We start from the raw sequence: 23,263 nt of genomic DNA, 5'->3' as shown, positions 1-23,263 counted from the left end.
GGAAATTATTTGGAAATTCACTTACCTGATATGATTTTTGAAAATTTAACTAAAAACGATGAAGGCAAAGAAAAAGCGGCTAACGCGTTTAGCCCAACTTCTTTAATAGAAATGCAAGAGACAGATTTGAAATTGTAAAAGCTATAAGAAACAGTCTTCTCAAGAAATTGAATCGGAAATAATACCAAAGTGTTATTATTTGAAAAACATTGTGTTAATGAGGAAATGGAGACCAACTCAAATATCAGTCACTGAGGAATGGGCAATGATCTATCAGGTGAAACTTCTAGGTATTGTGATGAAATTTTATACATGGTTCATGAAATTCCAGTGGCAGGTCAGTTAGGTATGAGGAACATACAAACTAGATTATTAAGGTTTTGGAGTAGATTCATAGCTCGGATTGTGGGTGCTGTGGTTGGTTGGCTCGCCAAGCTGGTTCGTTGTTCCACAGACGTTTCATCACCCTGCTGGGTAACATCATCAATGCAGCCTCCGATGAAGCGCTGTTGTGTTTTCCAGCCTGGTTTTTAAACTCTGGAGTCCGTTGAGCTGGATTACTAGGATTCAACTGGGACAACACCAAAATCCTGAGACAAGCAAAGCAGAGACAGGCACGGGAATTCCTAGAAGCCTGGTACTCCACGAAGAAAGCCATCAACAAACACATAGAACTCGACCCCATATACACTCCACTACGAAGGAAAACCGGAAGTGAGGTAATGCAGCTCAACGGACTCCAGAGTTTAAAAACCAGGCGGGAAAACACAACAGCGCTTCATCGGAGGCTGCACTGATGATGTTACCCAGCAGGGTAATGAAACATTTGTGGAACAACAATTCAGCTCGGCGAGCCAACCAACCACAAAAACTAGAATATTATTTCATTCTTATTGGCCAGGATTACATGAAGATTTGATTAGATTTGTCACAAGCAGGCCATACATACATATGCTTTTGCTTTTTCTCAACATTTTTCAGCCTTAGAAATTGACACCTTGCTGGAGGAAAAGAAGTTGGTGTTATTTGATTAGTATCTGGAAAGTGACTAAAATTTATTCTATTCCAAAGGTTCCACAAAGTATAATAACTGGTGGTAAGGTTCATACAGTATCTAAAAATATAATTAAACGTCTAATCAAATAAAATAATTAAACAGATACTTAGCACATATTCAGTATGACATGACAAATGATTGGTCACATTTGAAGCATGAGGAAATTAATGGATGCCAGTTTGGTCCAGAGTAAACACATCCACAACAAGTTTTTGAAGTTCAAGCAGCTTCAGGTCAGAGTGTATGAGCCAAAGGCTGAACTATAGTCACTGAAATACATCAAGGAGGGGGTAAAATTACCTGGATTATTTGTACCAAGAGGCAGTTACACCTCTTAGGGTGTGCATCTGATTTGGTCAGTGTTCAGGGACAGGAGAGTGTGACTGTGAGTGAGGCAGGTAAAGGAACTCAGAGAACAGGACCCTTAGCCTTTGCAATTGCCCAACAGGTCTAAGCTTCTTTTAGTTCTAATAAAGAGTCATACAGGACTCCACATGTCAATTGTGTTTCTTGCCCCTCAGATGCTGCCAAAGTTTTTGCATTCCTCCAGGACCTTCTTTTTTCATTTGACCTTCTTTCAGCTTGTCTGGATGAGAGTAAGAGCTGCAGGATGGATGAGCTAACTGACCATGGCACCATCATACAGGAAGCCTTTCAAGAGGGAGAAGTAAGAAGGAATGTTTGATCATGCAAACTGGGAGCAGGAATAAGCCATTCAGAGGGGCTTGAGTCTTTGGAACTTTCTTCCTGAAAAGGTGGTGAAAGCAGAGTCCTGGAATATTTTTAAGGCAGAAGTAGATTCTTGATTCTTGATGGGATGATGGGGTGAAAAGATATCGCACGTAGATGGGAATGCAGGTTTGTAGTTACAATTAGTCATTATCTTATTGAATGGTGGAACAGGTTTGAGGGGCTGAGTGACATATTCCTGCTCTGAATTCATATGTTGTATGTATGTATGTTCATAAAAGCAACCTCGTAAAGGGAATCATCACTTGGTCTGCCACCAGGAAGCCAAATTTTTATATCAGTCAGGATAGAGTCAGCAGTTGTCTGTAAAACTCTAGATGACATCTGAGAGTGCCTTCAATACTTCAGTTAGCCTATATGGCAACTTATCTCTGGGCTAACTGGCTATCATTCCATTATATAGCCTCTGAAAAACCAAAAATAAGCCTGTTTCAATTGAGTTGCGATCATATACAAATATCCTTCCTGGATTGCTGTAGTTATGTGACCTCTACCATAAGGTACACACACTGCAGGCAACTATCTTAGAGGCACTTCAATAAAGGCTCCATTCTGACCAGACTGCTGCTGTCTGAACACAGAACATCTGTGAATCTGTGATTGTGTGGAAGAGCTGTAAAAACAACCTAACTACTGACAGAGTGACACAGGAAATTTCAGAGCTATAAACGTTGATATAACTAACTGAAATAAACTAAAAAGGAACAAAGAAACTAGGCATTACACTGAATCATTGGGCAAGAGAAAATGGCTGCAGCTTTTCCTCTCCTAGTTCCAGTCAAAATGAAAAGCAGTATGAAACAGAACGAGCAGTTTTTCCACACAACAACAAAATTATGAAATAGTAACAGGTCAGTTTAACAAGCCAGAGCAGCTACACATTGCTATACTCTTATCACTATTGAGAAGTGACTGTTTCAAAGTTCATTTCTCCCTTAATCTCTCTGAACAACCAAAAAAGCAAACTGCAGAAATGTTGAAAGCCTTGAAGGCACATGCTGATGTCTAAGTGAATGTAAAAGACAAATGATACATATCCAATAGCAGGACGTAAGGTGAAACAGAGTCCTTGATCCATATAATGACCTCATTAATATAACTTGTAAAATTTGCACAATCAGTAAACAATCCAAATCATGATTGTATTAGCAGAAAAGATCCTGAAATGAGAACTTAGCTACTGAGAGAAAAGAAGCTCATTTTCAGGAAAACAACTGATAAATGCAGAAGTGCCGGGGACCTGGGTTCGATTCCACCCTCGAGCGACTGTCTGTGCAGAGTTTGCACGTTCTCCCCGTGTCTGTGTGGGTTTCCTCTGGGTGCTCCAGTTTCTTCCCACAGTCCAAAGGTGTGCAGGCTAGGTGGTTTGGCCATGCTAAACTGCCCGTAATGTTCAGGGATTTGTAGATTAGGTGGGTTATAGGGGGATGAGTCTAGGTGGGATGCTCTGAGGGTCGGTGTGGTCTTGTTGGGCCGAAGGGCCTGTTTCCACACTGTAGGGATTCTACGATCTTCTATGATCTATGATCTTCTATGTTGGACAGGCTTTGGGAAGTCAAGAGGTGAGTTACCTACTGCAGAATTTCCAGTCTTGTAGTCACATCATTTATGTGGATCATCCACTCATGTTTCTGGCGAATTTTTTGGCCCAAGCATATACTTTATTCATAAAACTTAAGTTAAAGATTACAAAATATTTGATTCAAATATTTGTGAATGTCCAAGATGGTGGATGGGGTGCTGATCAAGCCGACTGCTTTGAACTGGATTGTGTGCTGCTCCTTGCGTGTTGTTGAAGCTGTGGTCATACAGGCAAGCAAAGAAGAGTATTTCATCATACTCCTTTTGCCTCACAGGACCTGACACCCAAGAAAAGTGAGTTCATAATCTGGCTAAAACAAGTTGAGAATCACTTTGCAGATGACAAGAGTGGGAGGGATTTCTGGTCAGCCCAGTGATGGGAAGAAATTTGAGATTCTACAATCACTATCCATAGCTCCAGGATTACAACATGCATCCAAAAATATATGTTACCCTAGGCAACTCTGACGTGCTGCTAGTTTGGCTCAGTTGGGTAGATAGCCAATAAGGATCAATTAGTATCAACGGCATGGAGTGTGATTCCTGTTCCAGCTGGTGGATTGCTTGCCTTATCTGTGGTGGAAGTTGAGGTACTAGAGACATCAAGAAGAAGACACAGTGATAATTCTTTTAGTTAATTCTTCCACAATTTTAAGGTGCCAATGAAATTATCGGTTTTATTGTGCCATAATATCTGCCACAATTTTAACATGGGGAATATGGGTCAGCATTTCAGAGATCTTTCCTCCATCAGTATTCTTTGCCTACTGTTTCAGAAGTTACTGACTAATGGTGTGGTTTTGCTCTATTGGTGCTGATTGACCTCTGATCTTTATCAAACTTTACCAAAACGCAAATTTTCACATGAAACCTGACTGCATGTTGGCACAATATTTGATTGTGCAAAGATTCCCAACTGAAAAGGTGTAAACGGAATTACAAGTCAGCAGTGTAAGTTCTATGGAAAATAAACAACTTGTGAATTGCAAGTCAAATACCAGTCAATGGTCAACTCCAGAAATTTGAGCCCTATAATCTATGTTGACACACTGAACTGCTGATGGAGTGCTGGACTGTTGGAAGTGCCTTTTGGATGAAATGTTAAATTGAAGGCCCAACTGCCCTCTCTGGTGACAGTGAAAAAGCTTTTGTGGGAAAGTTCTTTGAAAAGTTTAGAATAATAAAAGCAATGTATGCTATTTATACTCTCCTTACATCTGCTGGCAAGATTATTCTATTTGCTGTAATGGAATATTTTTCTGCATTGTACTTTGTTCAGCTGACCATTTCAAAAATCTTAACTTATGCGTTAAGCGAGTGCTATTAATTTGTACTTGTTGAGTTAACTGTAGAAAAAGAACTCAAAAATGTGTTGCTTTTATTTTAAATAAGACAATCACACTCTTTTAGTATATTATCAACATGTGTTAAATATAATTATGTTGAGAGAAGTTGGGATTGTGATAACAGTTTGTCATGCTGGTTTGTAGTTCATGAGTTACATGTTCAGTATTTTCAAGTGGTTGATTTTCTATAAACTATTTTAATGACTAGCTTATTTATAGACCATTAGATTTATTCATATTTTATGGGCCGAATATGTTCAATTAACTCCTAGAAAAAACAGAAGACTTTTGATAGTTTAGATTGATTGTTGCTTTTAGATGAAGTAGCACAATCATTTACTGGGAAAGAAAGCATTTGGCTTTACTTAGTTGCACAGGACATGAGTTCAGTTTAGAAAACGGCTGGCATTTATATAATGTCTTTCATTATAGGACATCTCACAGCATTTACAAGAAATTAAGTATCTTGAATTGTAGCTACAATTCTAATGTAGAAAATGCAGCAGTCAATTTGTGTTGAGCAAGCTCCACAATCAGCAATATGATAATAGACAGATAATCTGTTTTATTTAGTGATGTGATTGGGGTGTTGATATTGGCAAGAACGTCAGGGATAATTTTGCTGCCCTCTTTGAAATTGTGCCATGGGATCCTTTACATTGTTTGACAGAGCAAGCCAGGCCTCACTTTAACATGTTATTTGAAAGGCAACACCTCTAGCTGAAGTGTCAGTCTAGATTTTTGTGCATGGTACATGAGTCATGTGCCCACAATCTTTGGCTTCAGTAGTGAGAGTCCTATTTCCTGAAACACAGCTGACACAAATTTGGAGACACAGAATGGTTTTATTTTCTCTGGACAAGCTTCTATTGTTTCTGAGAGTCACCAATGACTCTTTCCCCTGGGAAGGTGTTCAAGCTGAAGGCAAAATCATGTTTGTTTGTAATTCTACCACACTCAAAATATCTTTAGCAACATTTGACTGATAGAAATTGGTACAAAAGTAAACTACTACGGATATTAAAACCTGAAATGTAAACAAAACTCAGCAGGTCAAGTAACATCTCTGAAAAGATGACAGATTTCATGTTTTAGATTGCAATGACCTTGTGTTTTTTATTTATGGTAGAAACTAGACTTTCCTTGGAGTGTGAAAACAGACAATTAAAAATTGAGTCCATTTTACACCAAAATCATTTTTGTTCAATAAAGTTAATGGAAACAGATCAGGCATTCTGAAAAATAAGCTGCAGATTTGCTAATACCCGCATCAATGCCATTGTTGAAGACCAAATGTACTCCCAATATCTGGTTATATTTTGGAAGAATGACCTAAGTAATTGTAGTAAGCTAGTGGAACAGATCACTGTTCTGACAAGAATGATCACATTCAGGAAAGAAAAATGACCAAAGAAAAAGTTCAAGATGGGGGTAAAATTGGGAAATGCTAGATATGTACACCTTTGAAATCCATAAAGGGGAGATGGATTAAATACAATATCCTTTGCTTTCCTTTCCCTGATCATAAGACAAAGAATCTCCACTAATGTTAATCAATCTTTTATGTGGCCATTCAATATATTTTGTTGACATTTTTAACTTTATATTTTCACCAGTTGTAGTTGTATAACTTTATTTTATGTTGTGTGTTTACCACATTCAATGTTATGTAGTATAGACGATCATCTCAAGAAGCAAACTGTAATTATGTTTTATCCTCAAGAAAATTCTTTTGAATTCCTTGCCACCCATTTAAAAAAAATCAGTTAACGTTTATCTCTACCACGGATGTGAAATGTTGTCTTACAACATTATTTCTAACGGCTTTTTCCGCCTCAGGGACAGATGAACACCTGAATGGCAATCTACATGAAAAGTTGCGGAATCTCTCTGACCCCCAACCCTCCCCCCTTCCAGTCGTTAAGACTGGAGTTGAGTAGTGGCTTAATAGATCAGTCACCTCCGCCCGTAGATTATTACTCCTTATCAATATCAGCCCCGTACAAGTAAATCGGCAAAACGAAAGCAAAGGATATTTACCCGCAGTTAGAGACAGAGAGAGTGTAAGTGTATGTGAGAGAGCGAGCGAGCGCAGGGCTGGGAGAGCCATGAAGTTGCAGGCGGTGATGGAAAACCTGCAGAGGCAGCAGCGTGCGCGGCTCGAGCTCGAGGCCCGGCAACAGCAGAACGAACAGCATCACCAGCAACAGCCCCAGTCCTCGCGTGCGCGCTTTCAGCTCCAGGCCCAGCAACAGCAGCAGCAAATTCAAATGGAGCAGCGCGAGCCTCGCAGGCTAACGGCCGAGTTTTCCAACGATAACAAGATCCTGGTGATTGCGCAGCAGAGCATCGCTGCTCAGCAAACAGCAGCACTGGCCGCCATGAGAGCAGCGGCGGCTGCCGCAGGGGCTGATGCTTCAGCCCAACGCGTCCTCGACGAAGGAGACGAAGAGGAACTGGGTATGGAACGAGGCGATAGCCCGAGGCTTTCCGAAACCAGCGAGGCCTTATCTGGGGGAGATGAGATGGAGCGGGAAGAGGAGGAGGAGACCGCGGAGCCGCGTTATCCCGATCCTTTAGGATCCGAGGAAGATATGGCTGCTGAGGAAGAAGAAGAATTCGAGGACGAGATGGCCGAGGAAGGGGGTAGCGGAGTAAAGGAGCAGAGGGGAATGCACCACTGTGGTGAGGTGCATCGTTTGCCCGGGCAGCGGCGCCCTATAACCGGGCTCCCTTGCCAGCCACACCCGCAGATGCAGCAAGTCCAGGATCAGGCCGAGTGGACGTACGAGGAACAGTTTAAACAGGTATTTACAAACTAGTAAAATCTAAAATATTTGTAAACTTATTGTATTTTATTCAGTTCCATATTGCGATTAACGTCCCAAGTCCACGTAAAAATCTAATTGTAGTAATTTTTAGTATACATTAATGAAATGTATATGTGGGTTGAATTTTGATTTTTAACTATATGCCCATTCTGCATATATTTGAATGTTGAACGCTGGGGAGAGGAGGAGGAGTTTGTAATTGACGTTTGACCCCAGGCATGTTAAGCCTCTGCAATAAATGCATACACTACGACGTCCAGCATGTAATCCCTAGATGGCATTTGGTAATATGCTGGATGGCAACTGCTTTCTTCCCCATGTTTGGATGAAATATTTATGACAGATAACTATAACAAATGATTTGGTTTGCATACACTTATGATTAAAATATTTAGGAAGAAACTGATAAATACTGTGGTGAAATTTGATGTTTGTATATAATTATGCTTTTTTAATACTTGTCATGTGGGTAATGTGAAAAAAGTGGAAATAATTAGCAGATGTGTAAACACAATTGTCACTGGAATATACTTTTCAATTTTATAAACTGAAGACTTAAGTCAAATGTTCTAATGTATATGTCATGAAGAAGATAATTTGATGTAGTCCACTTGATTCTTGATGCCTTCTGTTGCTGTATCCTCTTAATTAAACCAAATCAAACCTTGACTGAGGTGTGACTGAGAAATGTTGTATATTCAGTTTTGTCTTTGGTAATACTGAAAAAATCTTTTTAAATATGTTGACAGTTGGAAATACAGTATTGTATATTGTACAGCTTGGGTAACTGAACTATAATGTTAGCTTCTGCATACTGTAAGAAATTTCAAAGGCTATTGGTTTTTGGCAAAAGTTCAAAAAATGAGTTTGCTAGATGTTTTTGGATATCATCCAAACCATTTAGTGGTTTGTATGTTTGGCAGCATTTAAGCATTTGTTACACAATAAATTTAAGGCCTAGGAGATTATTTTAATTACTGCAACAAGAATGTAAATATAGGGTGGACCCTTGCCAAATTTTCAAAGCTGTTTCCACTAATCTGTAGCTGAAGTCATAAACGCAATATAGTCTTCAGCCAAAAGATCTTAATAATTCTAATGATTTCAGTAATTTCCTGTGGATTTTAAGTTAACATCTTGCACTTAGGTCTGTAATTCTGGGTAAACACCACTAACCTAGGCAAATCCATGATGCGTACTGTAGTATGTCTTGTGTTTCATGATGTATACATTTTCACTTAACCATGATAATTATGAACGGAGATTAGAATGTTGATTTAAAAGCAATTGAACAACTGAGGAATTGAGATTTAAACATAAAATTGATCAGTTGTATTTAAATGCATAACATGATTGATTTAGTGTAAACACTGAACTTTTAATCAGTGCCAGGAATTTGAATGTTTGAATTATTCGCTTCTGGTTTTGTTCTGTTATTTGATGTTGGAACATGTAAGTGAAAACTGAGCATACAGTGAATTTGTGACTGTCAATAAATTGTCAATTGTTGATGTACTTTTTTCCCTCCTGAACTAATTTCTCACTGGCTTAGTGCTGGTTGCCTGTCATTCCATTACTTAAGATAGGAAGGAGGAAGCAATCAAGAAACTATAGATCAATCCATTCAAATATCAGTTGTAATGAAGTTACTTGAGTCTTTTCTTGGTGCTTGAGTAGTTGAGTATTTGAGCAGGTATGAACTAATCTAAGACAGACAGCATGGACTTGTAACAGGTACTCCGTAAATTACGAGTTGATTCTGTTTTGTTTTGAAGAGGTCACTAATAAATTGGCCAGGCATTGTACATTGCACTTATTGGACTTTTAGAAGGTAATTGATGAGGCTTCATACTGGAAAGTATGACTAAATAAGCATGTAATGTTGGGACTTCGGAATTCAGATTAATTACATACTGTCAAGCCTATAAACTATTGAGGAACAATTGGTACCAATTTACCAATGACCTTCATTGTGCACAGGTTTAAAAATAATCATCAAAATTGCTTTGATCTTAAAAGATTTGGAATACAAAAGGCGAGGAAGTGACGCTTCAGTTATAATGAGCCTTGGTCACTCTTCACCTGGAGTTTTGCATTCATATCCGCGTGCTGTGTCTCATGATATATTTGCACTAGTGAGTGTAAAGTGATTTCAAAAGTTAAATATTGAGGAGAGGCTTTATAAAATTGGGTTGCATTTCCTTTAGCTATTGCAGGTGTTGACTTTTATTTTTACTTATGTTGCATATAAGGCTCAGTGGCAGTGTGGGATGGCGTTGGTGCTTTGTGACCATAGTTCACAAGGTATATTAAGAGTGGGGATAGCCATTTAATTCATCTTAATTTCTTCACCCAGAAGGAGATTCTAATTCTTCCATTTCATTTTTTTTTTAATTAGAGTCAGAGTCATAGAGATGTTCAACATGGAAACAGACTGTACACAGACCCTATTCCACCATTTCTTCAGGCAGCTCATTCCATGCATGCACCACCCTCTGTGTGAAAAAGTTACCGTTTAGGTCACTGTATATCTTTCCCTCCCACCTATGTCCTCTAGTTTTAGACTCCCCCCACCCTGGGGAAAAGACCTTGCCTATTTACCTCTCCATGATTTTATTAATCTCTATAAGATCACCCCTCATCCTGTGATGGTCGAGGGAAAGTAGCCCCAGCCTATTCTCAAACCCTCCATCCCTGGCAGCATCCTTTATAAATCTTTTCTGAACCCGTTCAAGTTTCACACATCCTTTCTATAGGAGGGAGACCAGAATTGCATGCAACACTCCTAAAAGTGGCCTAACCAATGTCCTGTACAGCCGCAACATGACCTCCTAACTTCAATACTCAATGCACTGACCAATAAAGGCAAGCATACCAAATACCTTCTTCATTAACCTATCTACCTGCGACTCCACTTTCAAGAAACTATGAACCTGCCCTCCAAGGTCTCTTTGTTCAGCAACACTCTCCAGGATCTTACCATTAAGTGTAGAAGTCCTTCCCTGATTTGCCTTTCCAAAATGCAGCACCTCACATTTATCTAAATTAAACTCCATCTGCCACTCCTCTGCCCATTGGCCCATCTGATCAAGATCCCTTTGTACTCTGAGGTAACCTTTTTTTTTGCTGTCCATTGCACCTCCATTTTAGTGTCATCTTTAAAATTGAGTTTGTTTTTCCCTTCACTATTCAAAATCTTAATCATGCTTTGCGTAAAAGATGTCTTGATATTTGTCCTAAATTTGCCTATTGTTACTTTGTACCTTCTGAAATTTTGTTCTATTTTTGGTTGGATTTTTATTATTGCAGTTTCTCTTTTCTTATTTCATTCCCTTTAACTGTCTTATACATCTCTCTTTAATAAATCCCTTCTTAGGTGCCTGCTTTTCAGCTTGGTAAGCCCAGGTTTCTCATAATCATCCGAGCTGAAACTTCTGACATTAATGATTGATCTTTTCTCTACTGCTTAACTGTCTCTATTGTTTGTCAATGACCAGAAATGCACACAATACTCAAGGTGTTGTCTGACCAGTGCCTATTGTATGGTTTGAACATTATTTCCTCTATTCTTTTGTCTTAACTGCAGTTCTGATTCTGTTACCCTTGCTGACCAAACGCAGACAATATCGTCATTTTAACACTACTCGTAAGTTCCTACTTCTCCTTCCTAAGTGAAGTACTTCCTGTTCTTTTTGCATAACTTATTCAATCGATTGTCATTTGCAAATTTTACCTGTTTACAAATCATTTAATTCAAGTCAATGATGTAAAGGAAAAATCCTAGCAATTTTTCTGCATCCTATTCAATACAGCAGCCATCTCAAAATGATCCTCCAGCTACTTTGAATTTTATCCTCAAACCTCATAAATGCAACCAAAAAAATCTTCTATGGGGTTTTTATTAAAGGTATTTTAGAAATCTAAGCACACCTGCTGTAAGGTAGTCCATTTAGATTGTCTCATCCTCTTGCAAATAAATCAAGAAGTTGGATAGGAAAAATCTTCCTCTTACATTTAAATCTGTCTACTGTATTATTGCATGGGTAGGACTAAGTTTACGTATGATATTTGATTCAATTTTGCAACAGAAGAAGTACAAGAGAGTTGCCTAATTTATTGTTTTTGAGTGTGGCAATATTGCCTGGTTCAAGCTCCTCGGCTTCGATACCTTCATACTATATGATTCCCGTGTCTTCCATCACTGAAAAAATACTACCAAACTCTGGTGCACTACTTGCTTTAAGCCCTTCAGCTCAAGATCTTTTATCCTATTTACATTTTTGGAGAGAACACATTTTGTTTTTGCCCTCTGCATGCTTTCAAGAATCAATTATTTCGAATGTATTTAGTATTTCAAGCCCATTATTTAAATTTCAGGTATATTTTAAGTTCTTTTATTGCCCTTGTGTTGTTAGCCTTTGCCAGCTGGTCCAGCCTTCCGATCAACTTCAGTGTCTCCCTTAAGAATGGCAAAAAGCCATGGCTAAAATAAGTTCCGAAGCGTTGGCCCAACCTACGGAGTCTGGAGTTAGTTGTCAGGTGAACAGTTTTCTTCATCTCGCACAACACAAGGGGATGGAGCACAACTTGGCTGTTCAAAAATTTAAAAAAAAATTTTTTGCTCTGCATCTTTGTAGAGATTCTACCCGAGCACATGCCAATTGGGTTTCAATAGGGTAATTAGCATGCCTCAAATGCACATCTGATTGTTGGTCCTGAGTTTCTTTGATCCACTATGTGGGAATTCCACTTTGGCTGGAAGAGTAGAGGCATAGACTTTTCTAAATGGGGAAATCTGAAACACAAAGGGATAGTGGTGTCCTAGTTCAGGATAGTCTTAAGGTTAACGTGCAAGTTCAGTGGGCAGTTAAGAAGGCAAAGGCAATGTTAGCATTCATTTTGAGAGGGTTAGAATACAAGAGTGCAGGGATCTGTTGCTGAAGCTGTATAAGACTCTGGTCAGTCCACATTTGGAATATTGTGAGCAACTTTTGGACCCTGTATCTAAGGAAATGTACTGGCTTTGGAAGGGCCCACAGGAAGTTCACAAGAATGATCCTGGGGATCAAGGGATTGTCATATGAGGAGAAGTTTTGGTCTCTGTGTCTGTACTCAATGGAATTTAGAAGATGAGTGGGGAATCTCATTGAACATTACAGAATAATGAGAGGCCTTGGTAGAGTGGAAATGGAGAGTTTGAAATAATTGATTCTTGAAAGTATGCAGAAGGCAAATAAAAGTGCTTTCTCCAAAAATATCACCAAGGACAAATGCATGTCTTCTATTATTAGAGAGAGACCAGGACCTGAGGGAACAGCCCCCAAGTGAAGGGGTTACCCTTTAAAACTGAGATGAGGAGGAATTTCTTCACCCAGAGGGTGGTGAATTTGTGGAACTCCTTGTGACGAAAGGCTGTGGAGATCAAGTCATTGAGTGTCTTTAATCAAGAGCTACGCCTCTCTGACTTAAGGGGATCAGAGGTTACAGGGAGAAGGCAGGAGAATGGGGTTGAGAAACATATTTAGCCATGATAGAATAGCAGAGCAGAGTTGATCTGCCAACTGGCTTAATTCTGCTGCTGTATCTTATATTCTTCCCTGACAGTCTGCACGGGCGCAGCTTCAACAACATTCAGAAAGCTTGACAATGTCCAAGACAAAGCAGGCCTCTTGATTGTCATGTTATTCAGTACCTCAACATTCACACTCTTCACAACCAATGCACTGTGGCAGCCATGTGTATTGTCTGCCAGATGCATTTCAGTAACTCACCAACACTTCTTGAACTGCACCTTTTCAGACCTGCAACTTCGATCAACTGAAAAGTCGAGGGCAGCAGATGCTTGGGAACTTCATCTGAAGTTTTCTTCTAAGCCACTGACAATCCTGTCTTGGAACTATATCACCGTTCCTTCTCTGTCACTCAGTCAAAATTGTGGGACTCCCTTTCTGACAGTGCTGTGGGTGTACCTCCAGTCCAAGGATTGTAATGAAGAAAGCAGCTAACCACCTGGACCTTTGCCAGGACAATTAGGGAAAGGCTACAAATGCTTACACCACGTGAAAGACTAATAAAATGTAGATTTTTATGATCAAATAGTGTTTTTCCTTAGTTATGCATTTTTTTAGGTTTCCTTGTTCCTCTGATCACCTTTTGTGGCATGTTTTGCATGATTGTTATATATCAGTGAATTCATTGTCCCTGCAGAATATGTAAAGGTCATTTTAATCCTTTACTCCCACCAGTCAGGTAGATTAATAATGAAATAATGTCATTTTCCTAATCCTGATCCTAAATACCAATTTTAGTCTGTATGCATCCTAATAGTGTTCTGCACGACAGAATAATTCAGGTGACGATAAAGGCATGTGAAAAAGGCAGTACACTGGCTATGAATAACTTTAATCTTCTTGTAGCCTGGGAAAATAAATTGGCAAAGGTAGCTACAAGGACGAATTCGGTGTATTTGGAATGATTTCTTAGAACAATATATTGTGGATCTGACTAAGGATCAGGCTAATTTGGATCTTGCAATGTATAATAAGGCAGTTTTATTAAATAATATTTGTAAAAATTGCCAGAGTTGGCTGGGATAGAATGGGAAATGAGTTTAACTGCAAAGATGAAGAATAATGTTAAATGTTTAAGAAAATAGTCAATGATTCATAGCAAGATGTATCCCTGTGACGAAGAAGGATTGCAGGAAAGGCATAAACCAACCACGATTTTCCAAGGAAGTTAAAGATTAGTATCTAATTTAAACGGGGGAAAAAAGTACTATGTGGCAAAAAAGGAAAACCTGAGGATTGGGTGAGTTTTGAAAACAACAATAGATGACTAAAAAAGGGGGAGAAAATAAACAAAGCAAGCTAGCAAGTAATATAAAAATGAGACAGTAAGAGCTTCTTAATATATTGAAAGGAAGAGAGAGGTCAAAGTGAATGTAGAGAATGAGGCTGGCAAAATAATAAGGAATCAAGATATGGCAGAGCTGTTTTTATTAAAAAAAACTTGCATCAGTCTTCATGGTAGAAAACACTAATAACATTCCAAAATGCTAATAATCAAAGACTAACTATCACTATTGGAGAAAGTACTAGAGAAAATAAAGGGGTTTAAAAACTGGTAAGTCCCCTTGACCTGATGGGTTGCATCCTAGGATTTTAAAGGTAGTAGCTGCAGAAATGGTGGCTGCATCTTTGAAAAGTCCCAGAAGGCTGGAAAACTGCAACCGTAACATAATCAAGCAGAGTCAGCATGTCTTCATGCCTGACAAATTCACTACAGTTCTTTGAAGAGGTAACAAGCAGGATAGATAAAGGGGAAGCAGTAGATGTATTTGAATTTCCAAAAGTTGTTTGATAAGGTACTGCAAAAAGGTTACTTAAGAGCCTATAATGTTGAGGGTAATATGATGTTGAGAGATGTTTTGCTACCAAAAGAAGACATAATTAGGATAAAGGGGATATTTTGAGGTTGGTAACTTGCAACTAGCGGAGTGCCTCGGATCAAAGCTGGGCCAAAATTATTTATGGTGCATATTAAAGACTCAGATCATGGAAGTGAAAGTGCTACCAGCAAGTTTGCAGATGACACAAGAATAGGTGAGAAGACAAGTTATGAGGATGACACAAGGAGTCTACTGAGGGATATAGACAAACATAGAAACATAGGTACAAAAGTAGACCATTCCGCCCTTTTTGAGCCATACCACCATGCAATATGATCATGATTTTCAGTATCCTACTCCTGCTTTGATCCCTTAAGCCGTAAGGGTCATGTCCAGCTCCCTCGTGAATATACATAATGAACTGGCCCCAACACGTTTCTGTGGTGGAAAATTCCACTGGTTCGCAACTCTAAGTGAAAAAATTCTTCCTCATCTCAGTCCTGAACAGCTTAACCCTTTCATCCTTAGATTGTGACCCATGGTTCTTGACTTCCCCCTGCATCGGGAACATTCTTCCCACAGCTAGCCTGTCCAGTCCTTTCAGGATTTTGTATGTTTGTGAGAGCACCCCCCGCTGCCCCATTCTTCTAAATTCCAGTGAGTACAAGCCAAATTGATCCAGTCTTTCTTTTTTTTCATGTTCCAGTCCTGCCATCCTGGGAATCAGTCTGGTGAACCTTTGCTGGACTCCCTCAATAGCAGGAATGTCTTTCCTCCAATTAGGAGACCAAAACTGCACACAGTACTCAAGGTGTGGCCTCACTAAGGCCCTGTATAATTGCAGCAAGACATCCCTACTCCTGTAATCAAACAGTCTCGCTAAGGAGGCTAGCATGCCATTTGCTTTCCTTAACACCTGCTTGCCAATCCTCAGTGAATATTCCACCATGACATCTCACCTTTGTTGCATCTCGCTTTTGTTGCATCTCACCTTTTCTTAAACTGCCACCATTCAGATAATAATCTGCCTTTCTGTTTTTTCCACCAAAGTGTTGTATTTGCCCACGCGCCCTTCCTGTCCAAATTACCCTGTAGCTTCATAGAATCCTCCTCACAGCACACGTTGCCACCCAGCATGGTGTCATCTTCAAATTTGGAGATACTGCATTCAATTCTTTTGTCCAAATCGTCAATGTATCTTGTAAACAGCTGGGGTCCCAACACTGAACCCTACCCCACTTGTCACTGCCTGCCACTCTGAAAAGGACCTGTTTATTCCAATTCTTGCTTCCTGTCTGCCAACCAGTTCTCTATCCATTTCGATACATTACCATTGATTCTGCCTGTGGAATGATTTTCTTGTGTAGAGAGGTTCAGTAGGTTAGGCTTGTACGTTGGAGTTTAGAAGAATAAGAAGTGACCATATAAGATTTTTAGGGGGTTTAACAGGGTAGATGCAGAGCTGTTGTTTCCCCATTTGTGAGAAAGTATTGGACCAGAGGACAAAAGTTCAGTGTATAGAGTGGCCCACTTAAGACAGTTGTGGAGGCGTATTTTTCTTTGGGCGTATGGAATCCATGGAATTTTCTACTGCAGAAAGCTGTTAAGACTGGGACGTTGGGTAAATTCAAGGCTGAGAGACTTTTAATTAGTAAGGGAATGAAGTTTTGGGATAAGGCTGGAAAGTGAAGTTGAGGATAATCAGATCAGGCACAATCTCATTGAATGGTAAAGCAGACTCATTTGGCCAAATAGCCTGTTTCTGCTCCTATATCTTGAAATTCTTATGATCAGTGATCTTTTTAACCGCATGGTCAATGTTGTTCTCTCATAAATATGTTCCACTCACAACTTTTACTCCAGCATGGCAAGCTTTGGTAAGAAAACTTTGAAAAATTTAACTTTTTTTTTCAATAAGTTCATTTTACACTTCGCTTATTGTTGCACAGGGGTTGCTTATGAAAATGTTCTTTTATGGTATATCCAGCAAGAATTGATTTTGCCTAGTGTACATGCAACTTTACATTTTTTAGCCTTGATGTTCTTTTCAAATAGATGATGCTGACTCAACCTTTAATCATAGATTTTCAACTTGAAATATGAGTTCTTTCTCCTTTTCTGGGGTCTCCAGATCATTCTTTACTTGTGCCTTTAAAAAGGTTAGAAACATGCAGGACCATTATATGGATATTTTCAAAGTTCAAAAAATAAGGTAGAATTTGCCTTTCCGTATCTTCCGAGTACATTTATCTACTGTTTAATTCTATTGGAGTTATTATTCTTCATTTTACTCCTCTTCATTCATGTCATCACACTTTAGCTATATTCAGGGTTATCTAATTTCCTCTCAAATTGCTCTTTTGTGTTGCAAACTAAGCCTTTAACTCTTGCCATTCATTTGGAAACCATTTTCTCTCACTCTTCATTTTTTGAACCAACGACTTCCTCCATTTATCATCCAATCCTACACAATTCTGGTGTTGGTTTCACTCGTATCTATCAATGTCCTTCAGGTTGCTCCTGCATGCCAAAATTTCCAGTCTTTTTAAAGTTAAGTGGCTGAAACTTTGCCTTCATTACATTTAATGAGGCTTTGAAAATCTTTTGTTCTTAATTTTTTAAAGATACATTTTTTTTCATGTCTCTTGTAAATCTGGCAGAGCTACCATTTCGTAGTTTTGATTCTACCTTTCGTCTTTTTAAAAAATTTGTTCTTTGGATGTGAGCATCACTGGTGAGGCCAGTGATATCTTATTAAAACTCTTGCTAGATTGACAATTTTTTGTTACAGTATGTTCTATTATTATACGCAGTTTTTATGTATTTATAAAATGCCCTCTTATGGTATATCAAACATCACTTCATTGTCCTGATGTCCATTTCTTAGCCACAGTGTGTATTATAATGTTCCTATTAATGTATTGTCCCATCAGTAACCGCTCTTGAGAAGGCGACCCACTTCCTTGAACTGATGCAGTCTATGTAGTGCCTGACAAAGTGCCTTTCCGTATCTTCTGAGGGGATGCTTCAAGATTTTTGACCCAGTGATGTTGAAGAGTGGTATAATTCCAGGTTAGGGTGGTGTGTGAATTGGAAGGGAATTTGCAAGTGGTTGTGTTCCCATGTGCCTTGTTGCTGCATTGCATCATGTAGATGGTACACACAGCTGCCATTGTGTTCTAGTGGTGAAGGGAATGATTGGTGTATTTGTTATAGGTCAAGTGAGTTACTTTGAACTGGCTGATGTTGAGTTTCTTGAGTGCTGGAATTGCATTCCTCCAGGCAAATGGGAATATGTAATTGCATTCCTGACTTTTTTGAGGTGGTCAGTCTTTACAGTCAGGAGGTCTGTCACTCACTGCAGAGTAGTCCCTGATCTACTTTTGTAACCACAGTATCCTGTATGGCTCATTCAGTTAAGTTTTATTGTGATGAGATCTCAGGATGTTGTTGATGGGGGAGCTCAGTGGTTAATTTATTGTTAAGGGCAGATTGTTAGATTCTATCTTGTTAGAAATTATCATTACTTGACACCTGTGTGGCATGAATGTTATTTACTAGCTGTCAGCCCAAGTCAGAATTTTCTGGGTCTTGATTTATCTGGGCGAAGCGGCTGTTTCAGTATCTGAGGACATGAATGGTAATGAACACTCATTAGTGCATGTGCGACTCCAACCAATGGAGAGATTTTCTCTGATTCCTATTAATTCCAGTTTTGCTGTGGTTCTTTGATGCCACACTCATTGAAATTCTGCCTTGACTGCCCCTTGACATCACACTCATTTTAGTCTTTGTAATTCATTTCATTTGTCCATGGCTGTACCAAGGCTACGATAAGGCCTGGAGCCAGAGCTAGATAGGCTTTTATAACAATGTAAGTTAAAGAGGGGAAACATGCCATCCTTACCTGGTCTGACTTACATGTGTCTCCAGACCCACAGCAATGTGGTTGACTTTTAATTTACCTCCTGGCAATTATAGATAGCTTAGCCAGTGATGCCCACATCCCATGAACAAATTTTCAAAAAAGGTCAGGATAATTTATGATTTGGAGGGTAAGTCGCAGGTGATCATGTTCTTATGCATCTGTTATACCCTTGTCCTTCCAGGTGGCAGAGATTGCAGACTTGGAGGAATGAGTGAGTTTTGTCAAGAGTTGCATTATAGATCAGAACCTACATTCAGTTGTGAAGATTGTTTTAAAAAGCTATAAATCTTTTGGCTCTGTCAGTAAAGTGTTATTTGCTCCTGGGTCATTTGTCGAGTTTTGGTTGTCTCAATAAATTGTGGAACAGAACTTTGCACGTCACCTAAAACATGAATCATGGATTAGTGCCGTGCAGAAAGAGGCCATTTGGCTATTGAGTTTCCACTACTACTTTTGATTTTAAAAAAAATCCAGTTAATCCCTGTCCCTATTTATCCAAATCTCTCTTGGAGGTTCCTGTTGAATCCATACTGAAACCAATCAAATAGTGCATTCTAAATACTGGCCATGTGTTTTTTTTTGAAATGAAAGAAATCCTTCCTCATACCTTGGACTACTACAAATGGGGCTAAGCAAATGTTTTGTATAGGTGAGCATAACTATTTCACTTTTATATTATGTGCTGTTTTTATAAATCCTTTGTTAATCTCTTCTGCCACTTTAAACATTATGATGTAATTGAAGATTCTGGAAATAAATCGCAAAGAAGAAAATTTCCAATTGCTGCAGATTATCCAAAGAAATATCCAGAATTGTAATACAAAAATTGGAACTTCCAATGGTTAACTTTTAAACTCATTGACCTTGATCAGCAATCTCCGCTATTTATTTAGGAGCATCTGAGTCCTAACAGATGTAATGTTGTCCCTATACTATTTCCATCTTGCAGTAGTGAGAGAAGTTTGTCAAAGTGACTGTGTCCATGAAATTAGACAAATAGGGTGGAACCAAGCCAAGGTTTGAGCCCACAGTGTCCTTTATTGCTTTACAATGTTTCTTGTGCAACTTCAGAAACTTGAATGAGATAGAATGATATAGCACAGAAACAGACCCTTCAGTCCAACTCTTCCATCTGACCGAGTTTCCCAAACTAAACTAGTCTCATTTGGTCCATATCCCTGTAAGCCTTTCCTATTCATGTACCTGTCCAGTGTTTTTAAATGTTGTAAGTGTACCTACCTCTACCACTTCCTCTCGCAGTTCATTCCACATACGAACCACCCTCTGTCTGAAGTAGTTGTCCTTCAGGTCTGTTAAATCTTCCTTCTGTCACCTTTAAAGTTATGCTGTCTAGTTTTGAACTCCCGAAGCCTGGGGAAAACACTTTGCTATTTGCCTTATCTATGTCCCTCATGATTTTGTAAATCTCTAAGGGCACCCATCAATCTCTTGCATTCCAGTGAAAAAGTCCCAGCTTATCCAGCCTCTCCTTACAACACACCCTCCATTCCTGGTAACATACTTTTTAAATCTTTCCTGCACGCCCTCCAGATTAATAATATCCTTCCTATAGCAGGGTGATCAGAACTGAGCACAATACTCCAAAAGTGGTCTCACCAATGTCTTGCACAACCGCAACATGATGTCCCAACTCCTATACTCAGTGATCTGAGCAAAGAGGGCAAGCGTGCCAAATGCCTGCTTTACTACTGTCTACCTGTGATGCAACTTTCAATGACCTATGGACCTAAACTCCTAGATCTCTATTCTACAACACTACCCAGGGCCCAAACTGTTTAAGTACTGCCCTTGTTTGTCTTATCAAAATGCAACATCTCACATTTATCCAAATTAAACTTCATCTGCCACTCCTCGGCCCGTTGGCCCAATTGATCAAGATCCCTTTGTAACCTTAGATAACCTTCCTCACTGTCAACTATTCTACCAGTTTTGGTGTCTGATTAGGAAATCTGTGACAAACCATTTTGATAATAAATACAGATAGTTATGACTTTTTTCTAAAGTTCTCTAACACCCAAATCCACCCCCACCCCGTTACTGCTCCTCTTGAAATTTCCTCCATTTAATTGAGTTTATAATTTCCTGTTTTATATCTTCTTCCTTGTTTAAATCCATTGCCAATCTCATTTACATCTCTAAATCCCTGTGCAGTGATTTACCATGTATAATATTTCCTTATTCTGTTCATAATTAATAACTGTTAAATGTCAGACATTGCTTTTATGTAAAGCCTTCCTTGCTTAAAGATCCCACAGAACTAATTGTCTGTTTTAACTCAACTATCACTTTGGTTGAAAACTCCTTTTAAAGTATTAAATTTTAGACTTGAGATGACACCAGCAGTCTTCGATAATACTTCTGGACATTTTCTCAGTCCACTAGATGTTCCACTAAACCACTGTTCACTAGATAAATTATGGACACCAGTATGTAGATGATTCCTAATTTAGAATCATAGAATCCCTACAAGCTCTTTGGCCCAACAAGTCCACATCAACCCACAGAGCATCCCAGCCAGACCCATCCCCCTATAACCCATGTAATCTACACGTCCCTGAAAACTACGGGCAATTTAGCATGGCCAATCCACCTAGCCTGCACATCTTTGGACTGTGGGAGTAAACCGGAGCACCCGGACGAAACCCCCAATTTAAAAAGACTTAGATTTATATAATGCCTTTTACAATCTCTAGACATCTCAAAAACTTTGAAGCCAACTAAATGTCTTTCTAGTGCATAAGAAATGTCTCAGCCAGTTTTTGCACAGTGAACTCCCACAAATACCAATTTGATAATGATCAAGACAACCTGTTTTTGTGGTGATTTAGGGATAAATATTGGCCAGAACACCAGGTATAATTATCCTTTGAATTAACAGCACAGGGTCCTGCATTCCCATTAAAGGGTAGAAGAGCCCCAGTTTAACATCTCAAATGGAAAATGGCATCTCAACCACAGATACTGTGCCAGAAAGCCGGTATATATTTTTGTGCACAAATCTCGAGTGGGACTTAAATCCATTACTTTCTGACTCTGAATGCTACTGACTGAGCCGTGGCTGAACAAAAATGCTCTTCCTTTTTTCAATGATGAGCAAAAGGAACAGAATATCTTCGATTAACTTGAACATTATCTTGCATTGAACCCTGACAAAACTTAAATAGTCTCTTTCATGGAATGATTAGGTACTGGGCCCTATTCTACCTTGTTATTAAAAATAGAGTACCCATAAGTTCTTAAGTTAGACAGTTACAGTAATAATTGATAACAATAAAACTAATCTTACTCTGGACTGAAGAAAACTACCTGTGAATGCTATTGCTAAAATGATGAAGACTTGCATTTATATAGTTGCTTTTAGACTTTAACACGACTGATAGTTTTTTTTCGCTGTTTACCTCCAAATAAATGGGGTAGTATCTTTCGTTGAAATTGAATAAGTGAGGAAGTGAACTTGCATCATCACTGATGTTATCATTTATAATCTATACGGGATACGAAAAGGAACAGTGTAAGATAGCGGACAATGACACATCCCTCCCTGACACGCTTAATGCTTTCTATGCTTGGTTTGAGCAGAATACCACCAGTGTAGCCCTGACAGCGCCAGACACACCTGTTCCCTCTGTTACCGCTTCAGAAGTCAGTCGTCTTGGGAGTCAACCCAAGGAAAGCAAGGGGCCTGGACGGTGACCCCGGCCAAGCACTCAGATCCTGTGCGGACCAACTGGCAGAGGTATTCACCGACATCTTCAACTTCACCCTCCTACAAACCGAAGTCCCCACCTGCTTGAAGAAGACCACCATCATCCCAGTACCCAAGAAAACATATGCAGTGTACCTTAATGACTACTGTCCAAGAGCTCTGGCCTCAATAGTCATGATGTGCTTCGAGAGGCTGGTCATGGCTCACGTCAACTCCAGTCTCTCAACCTTCCTCGATCCCTTACAGTTTGCCTACTGACATAATAGGTCCACAGAGGATGCCATATCCCTAGCCCTGAACCCATCCCTGGAACATGTGGATAATAAAGACACCCACCTCAGCCTCCTGCTTGTTGACCACAGCTCCGCCCTCTGCAGCTGGATCCTCTGCTTTCTGACCCATAGGCTGCAATCAGTGAGGATAGGTAACTGCACCTTCTCCACAATTATACTCAACACTGGAGCACCCCAAGGATGCGTCTTTAGCCTTCTACTGTACTTTCTGTACACCTGTGTCGCCAAATTCCAAATGAATGCCATCTACAAGTTCGCTGACGACACCACCACAGTGGGATGGATATCTAACAACAATAAGCCAGAACACAGAAGGGAGATAGAGGACTCGGTGACGTGGTGCAATGGAAACAATCTGTC

General features: G+C 39.4%; 1 protein-coding gene across 2 annotated transcripts in view; it reads left to right on the top strand.

The window, feature by feature from the left end:
- Nucleotides 1-6,597: 6,597 nt before the first annotated feature.
- Nucleotides 6,598-23,263, top strand: part of arid3a (AT rich interactive domain 3A (BRIGHT-like)) — a 66,189-nt gene continuing 49,523 nt past the window's right edge. For both annotated transcript variants that reach the window (XM_020533992.2, XM_020533987.2), the window contains exon 1: nt 6,598-7,541. In XM_020533992.2, the coding sequence (XP_020389581.1) occupies nt 6,843-7,541 (699 nt within the window). In that variant the 5' untranslated portion in view covers nt 6,598-6,842. The remainder of the gene's footprint in view (nt 7,542-23,263) is intronic.

Source organism: Rhincodon typus, chromosome 29 (assembly GCF_021869965.1).
Source record: "Rhincodon typus isolate 14 chromosome 29, sRhiTyp1.1, whole genome shotgun sequence".
NCBI classification, from domain to species: Eukaryota; Metazoa; Chordata; class Chondrichthyes; order Orectolobiformes; family Rhincodontidae; genus Rhincodon; species Rhincodon typus.
Note: the sequence above shows the minus strand (reverse complement) of the source record. Positions and strands in the feature narration are given on the sequence as shown.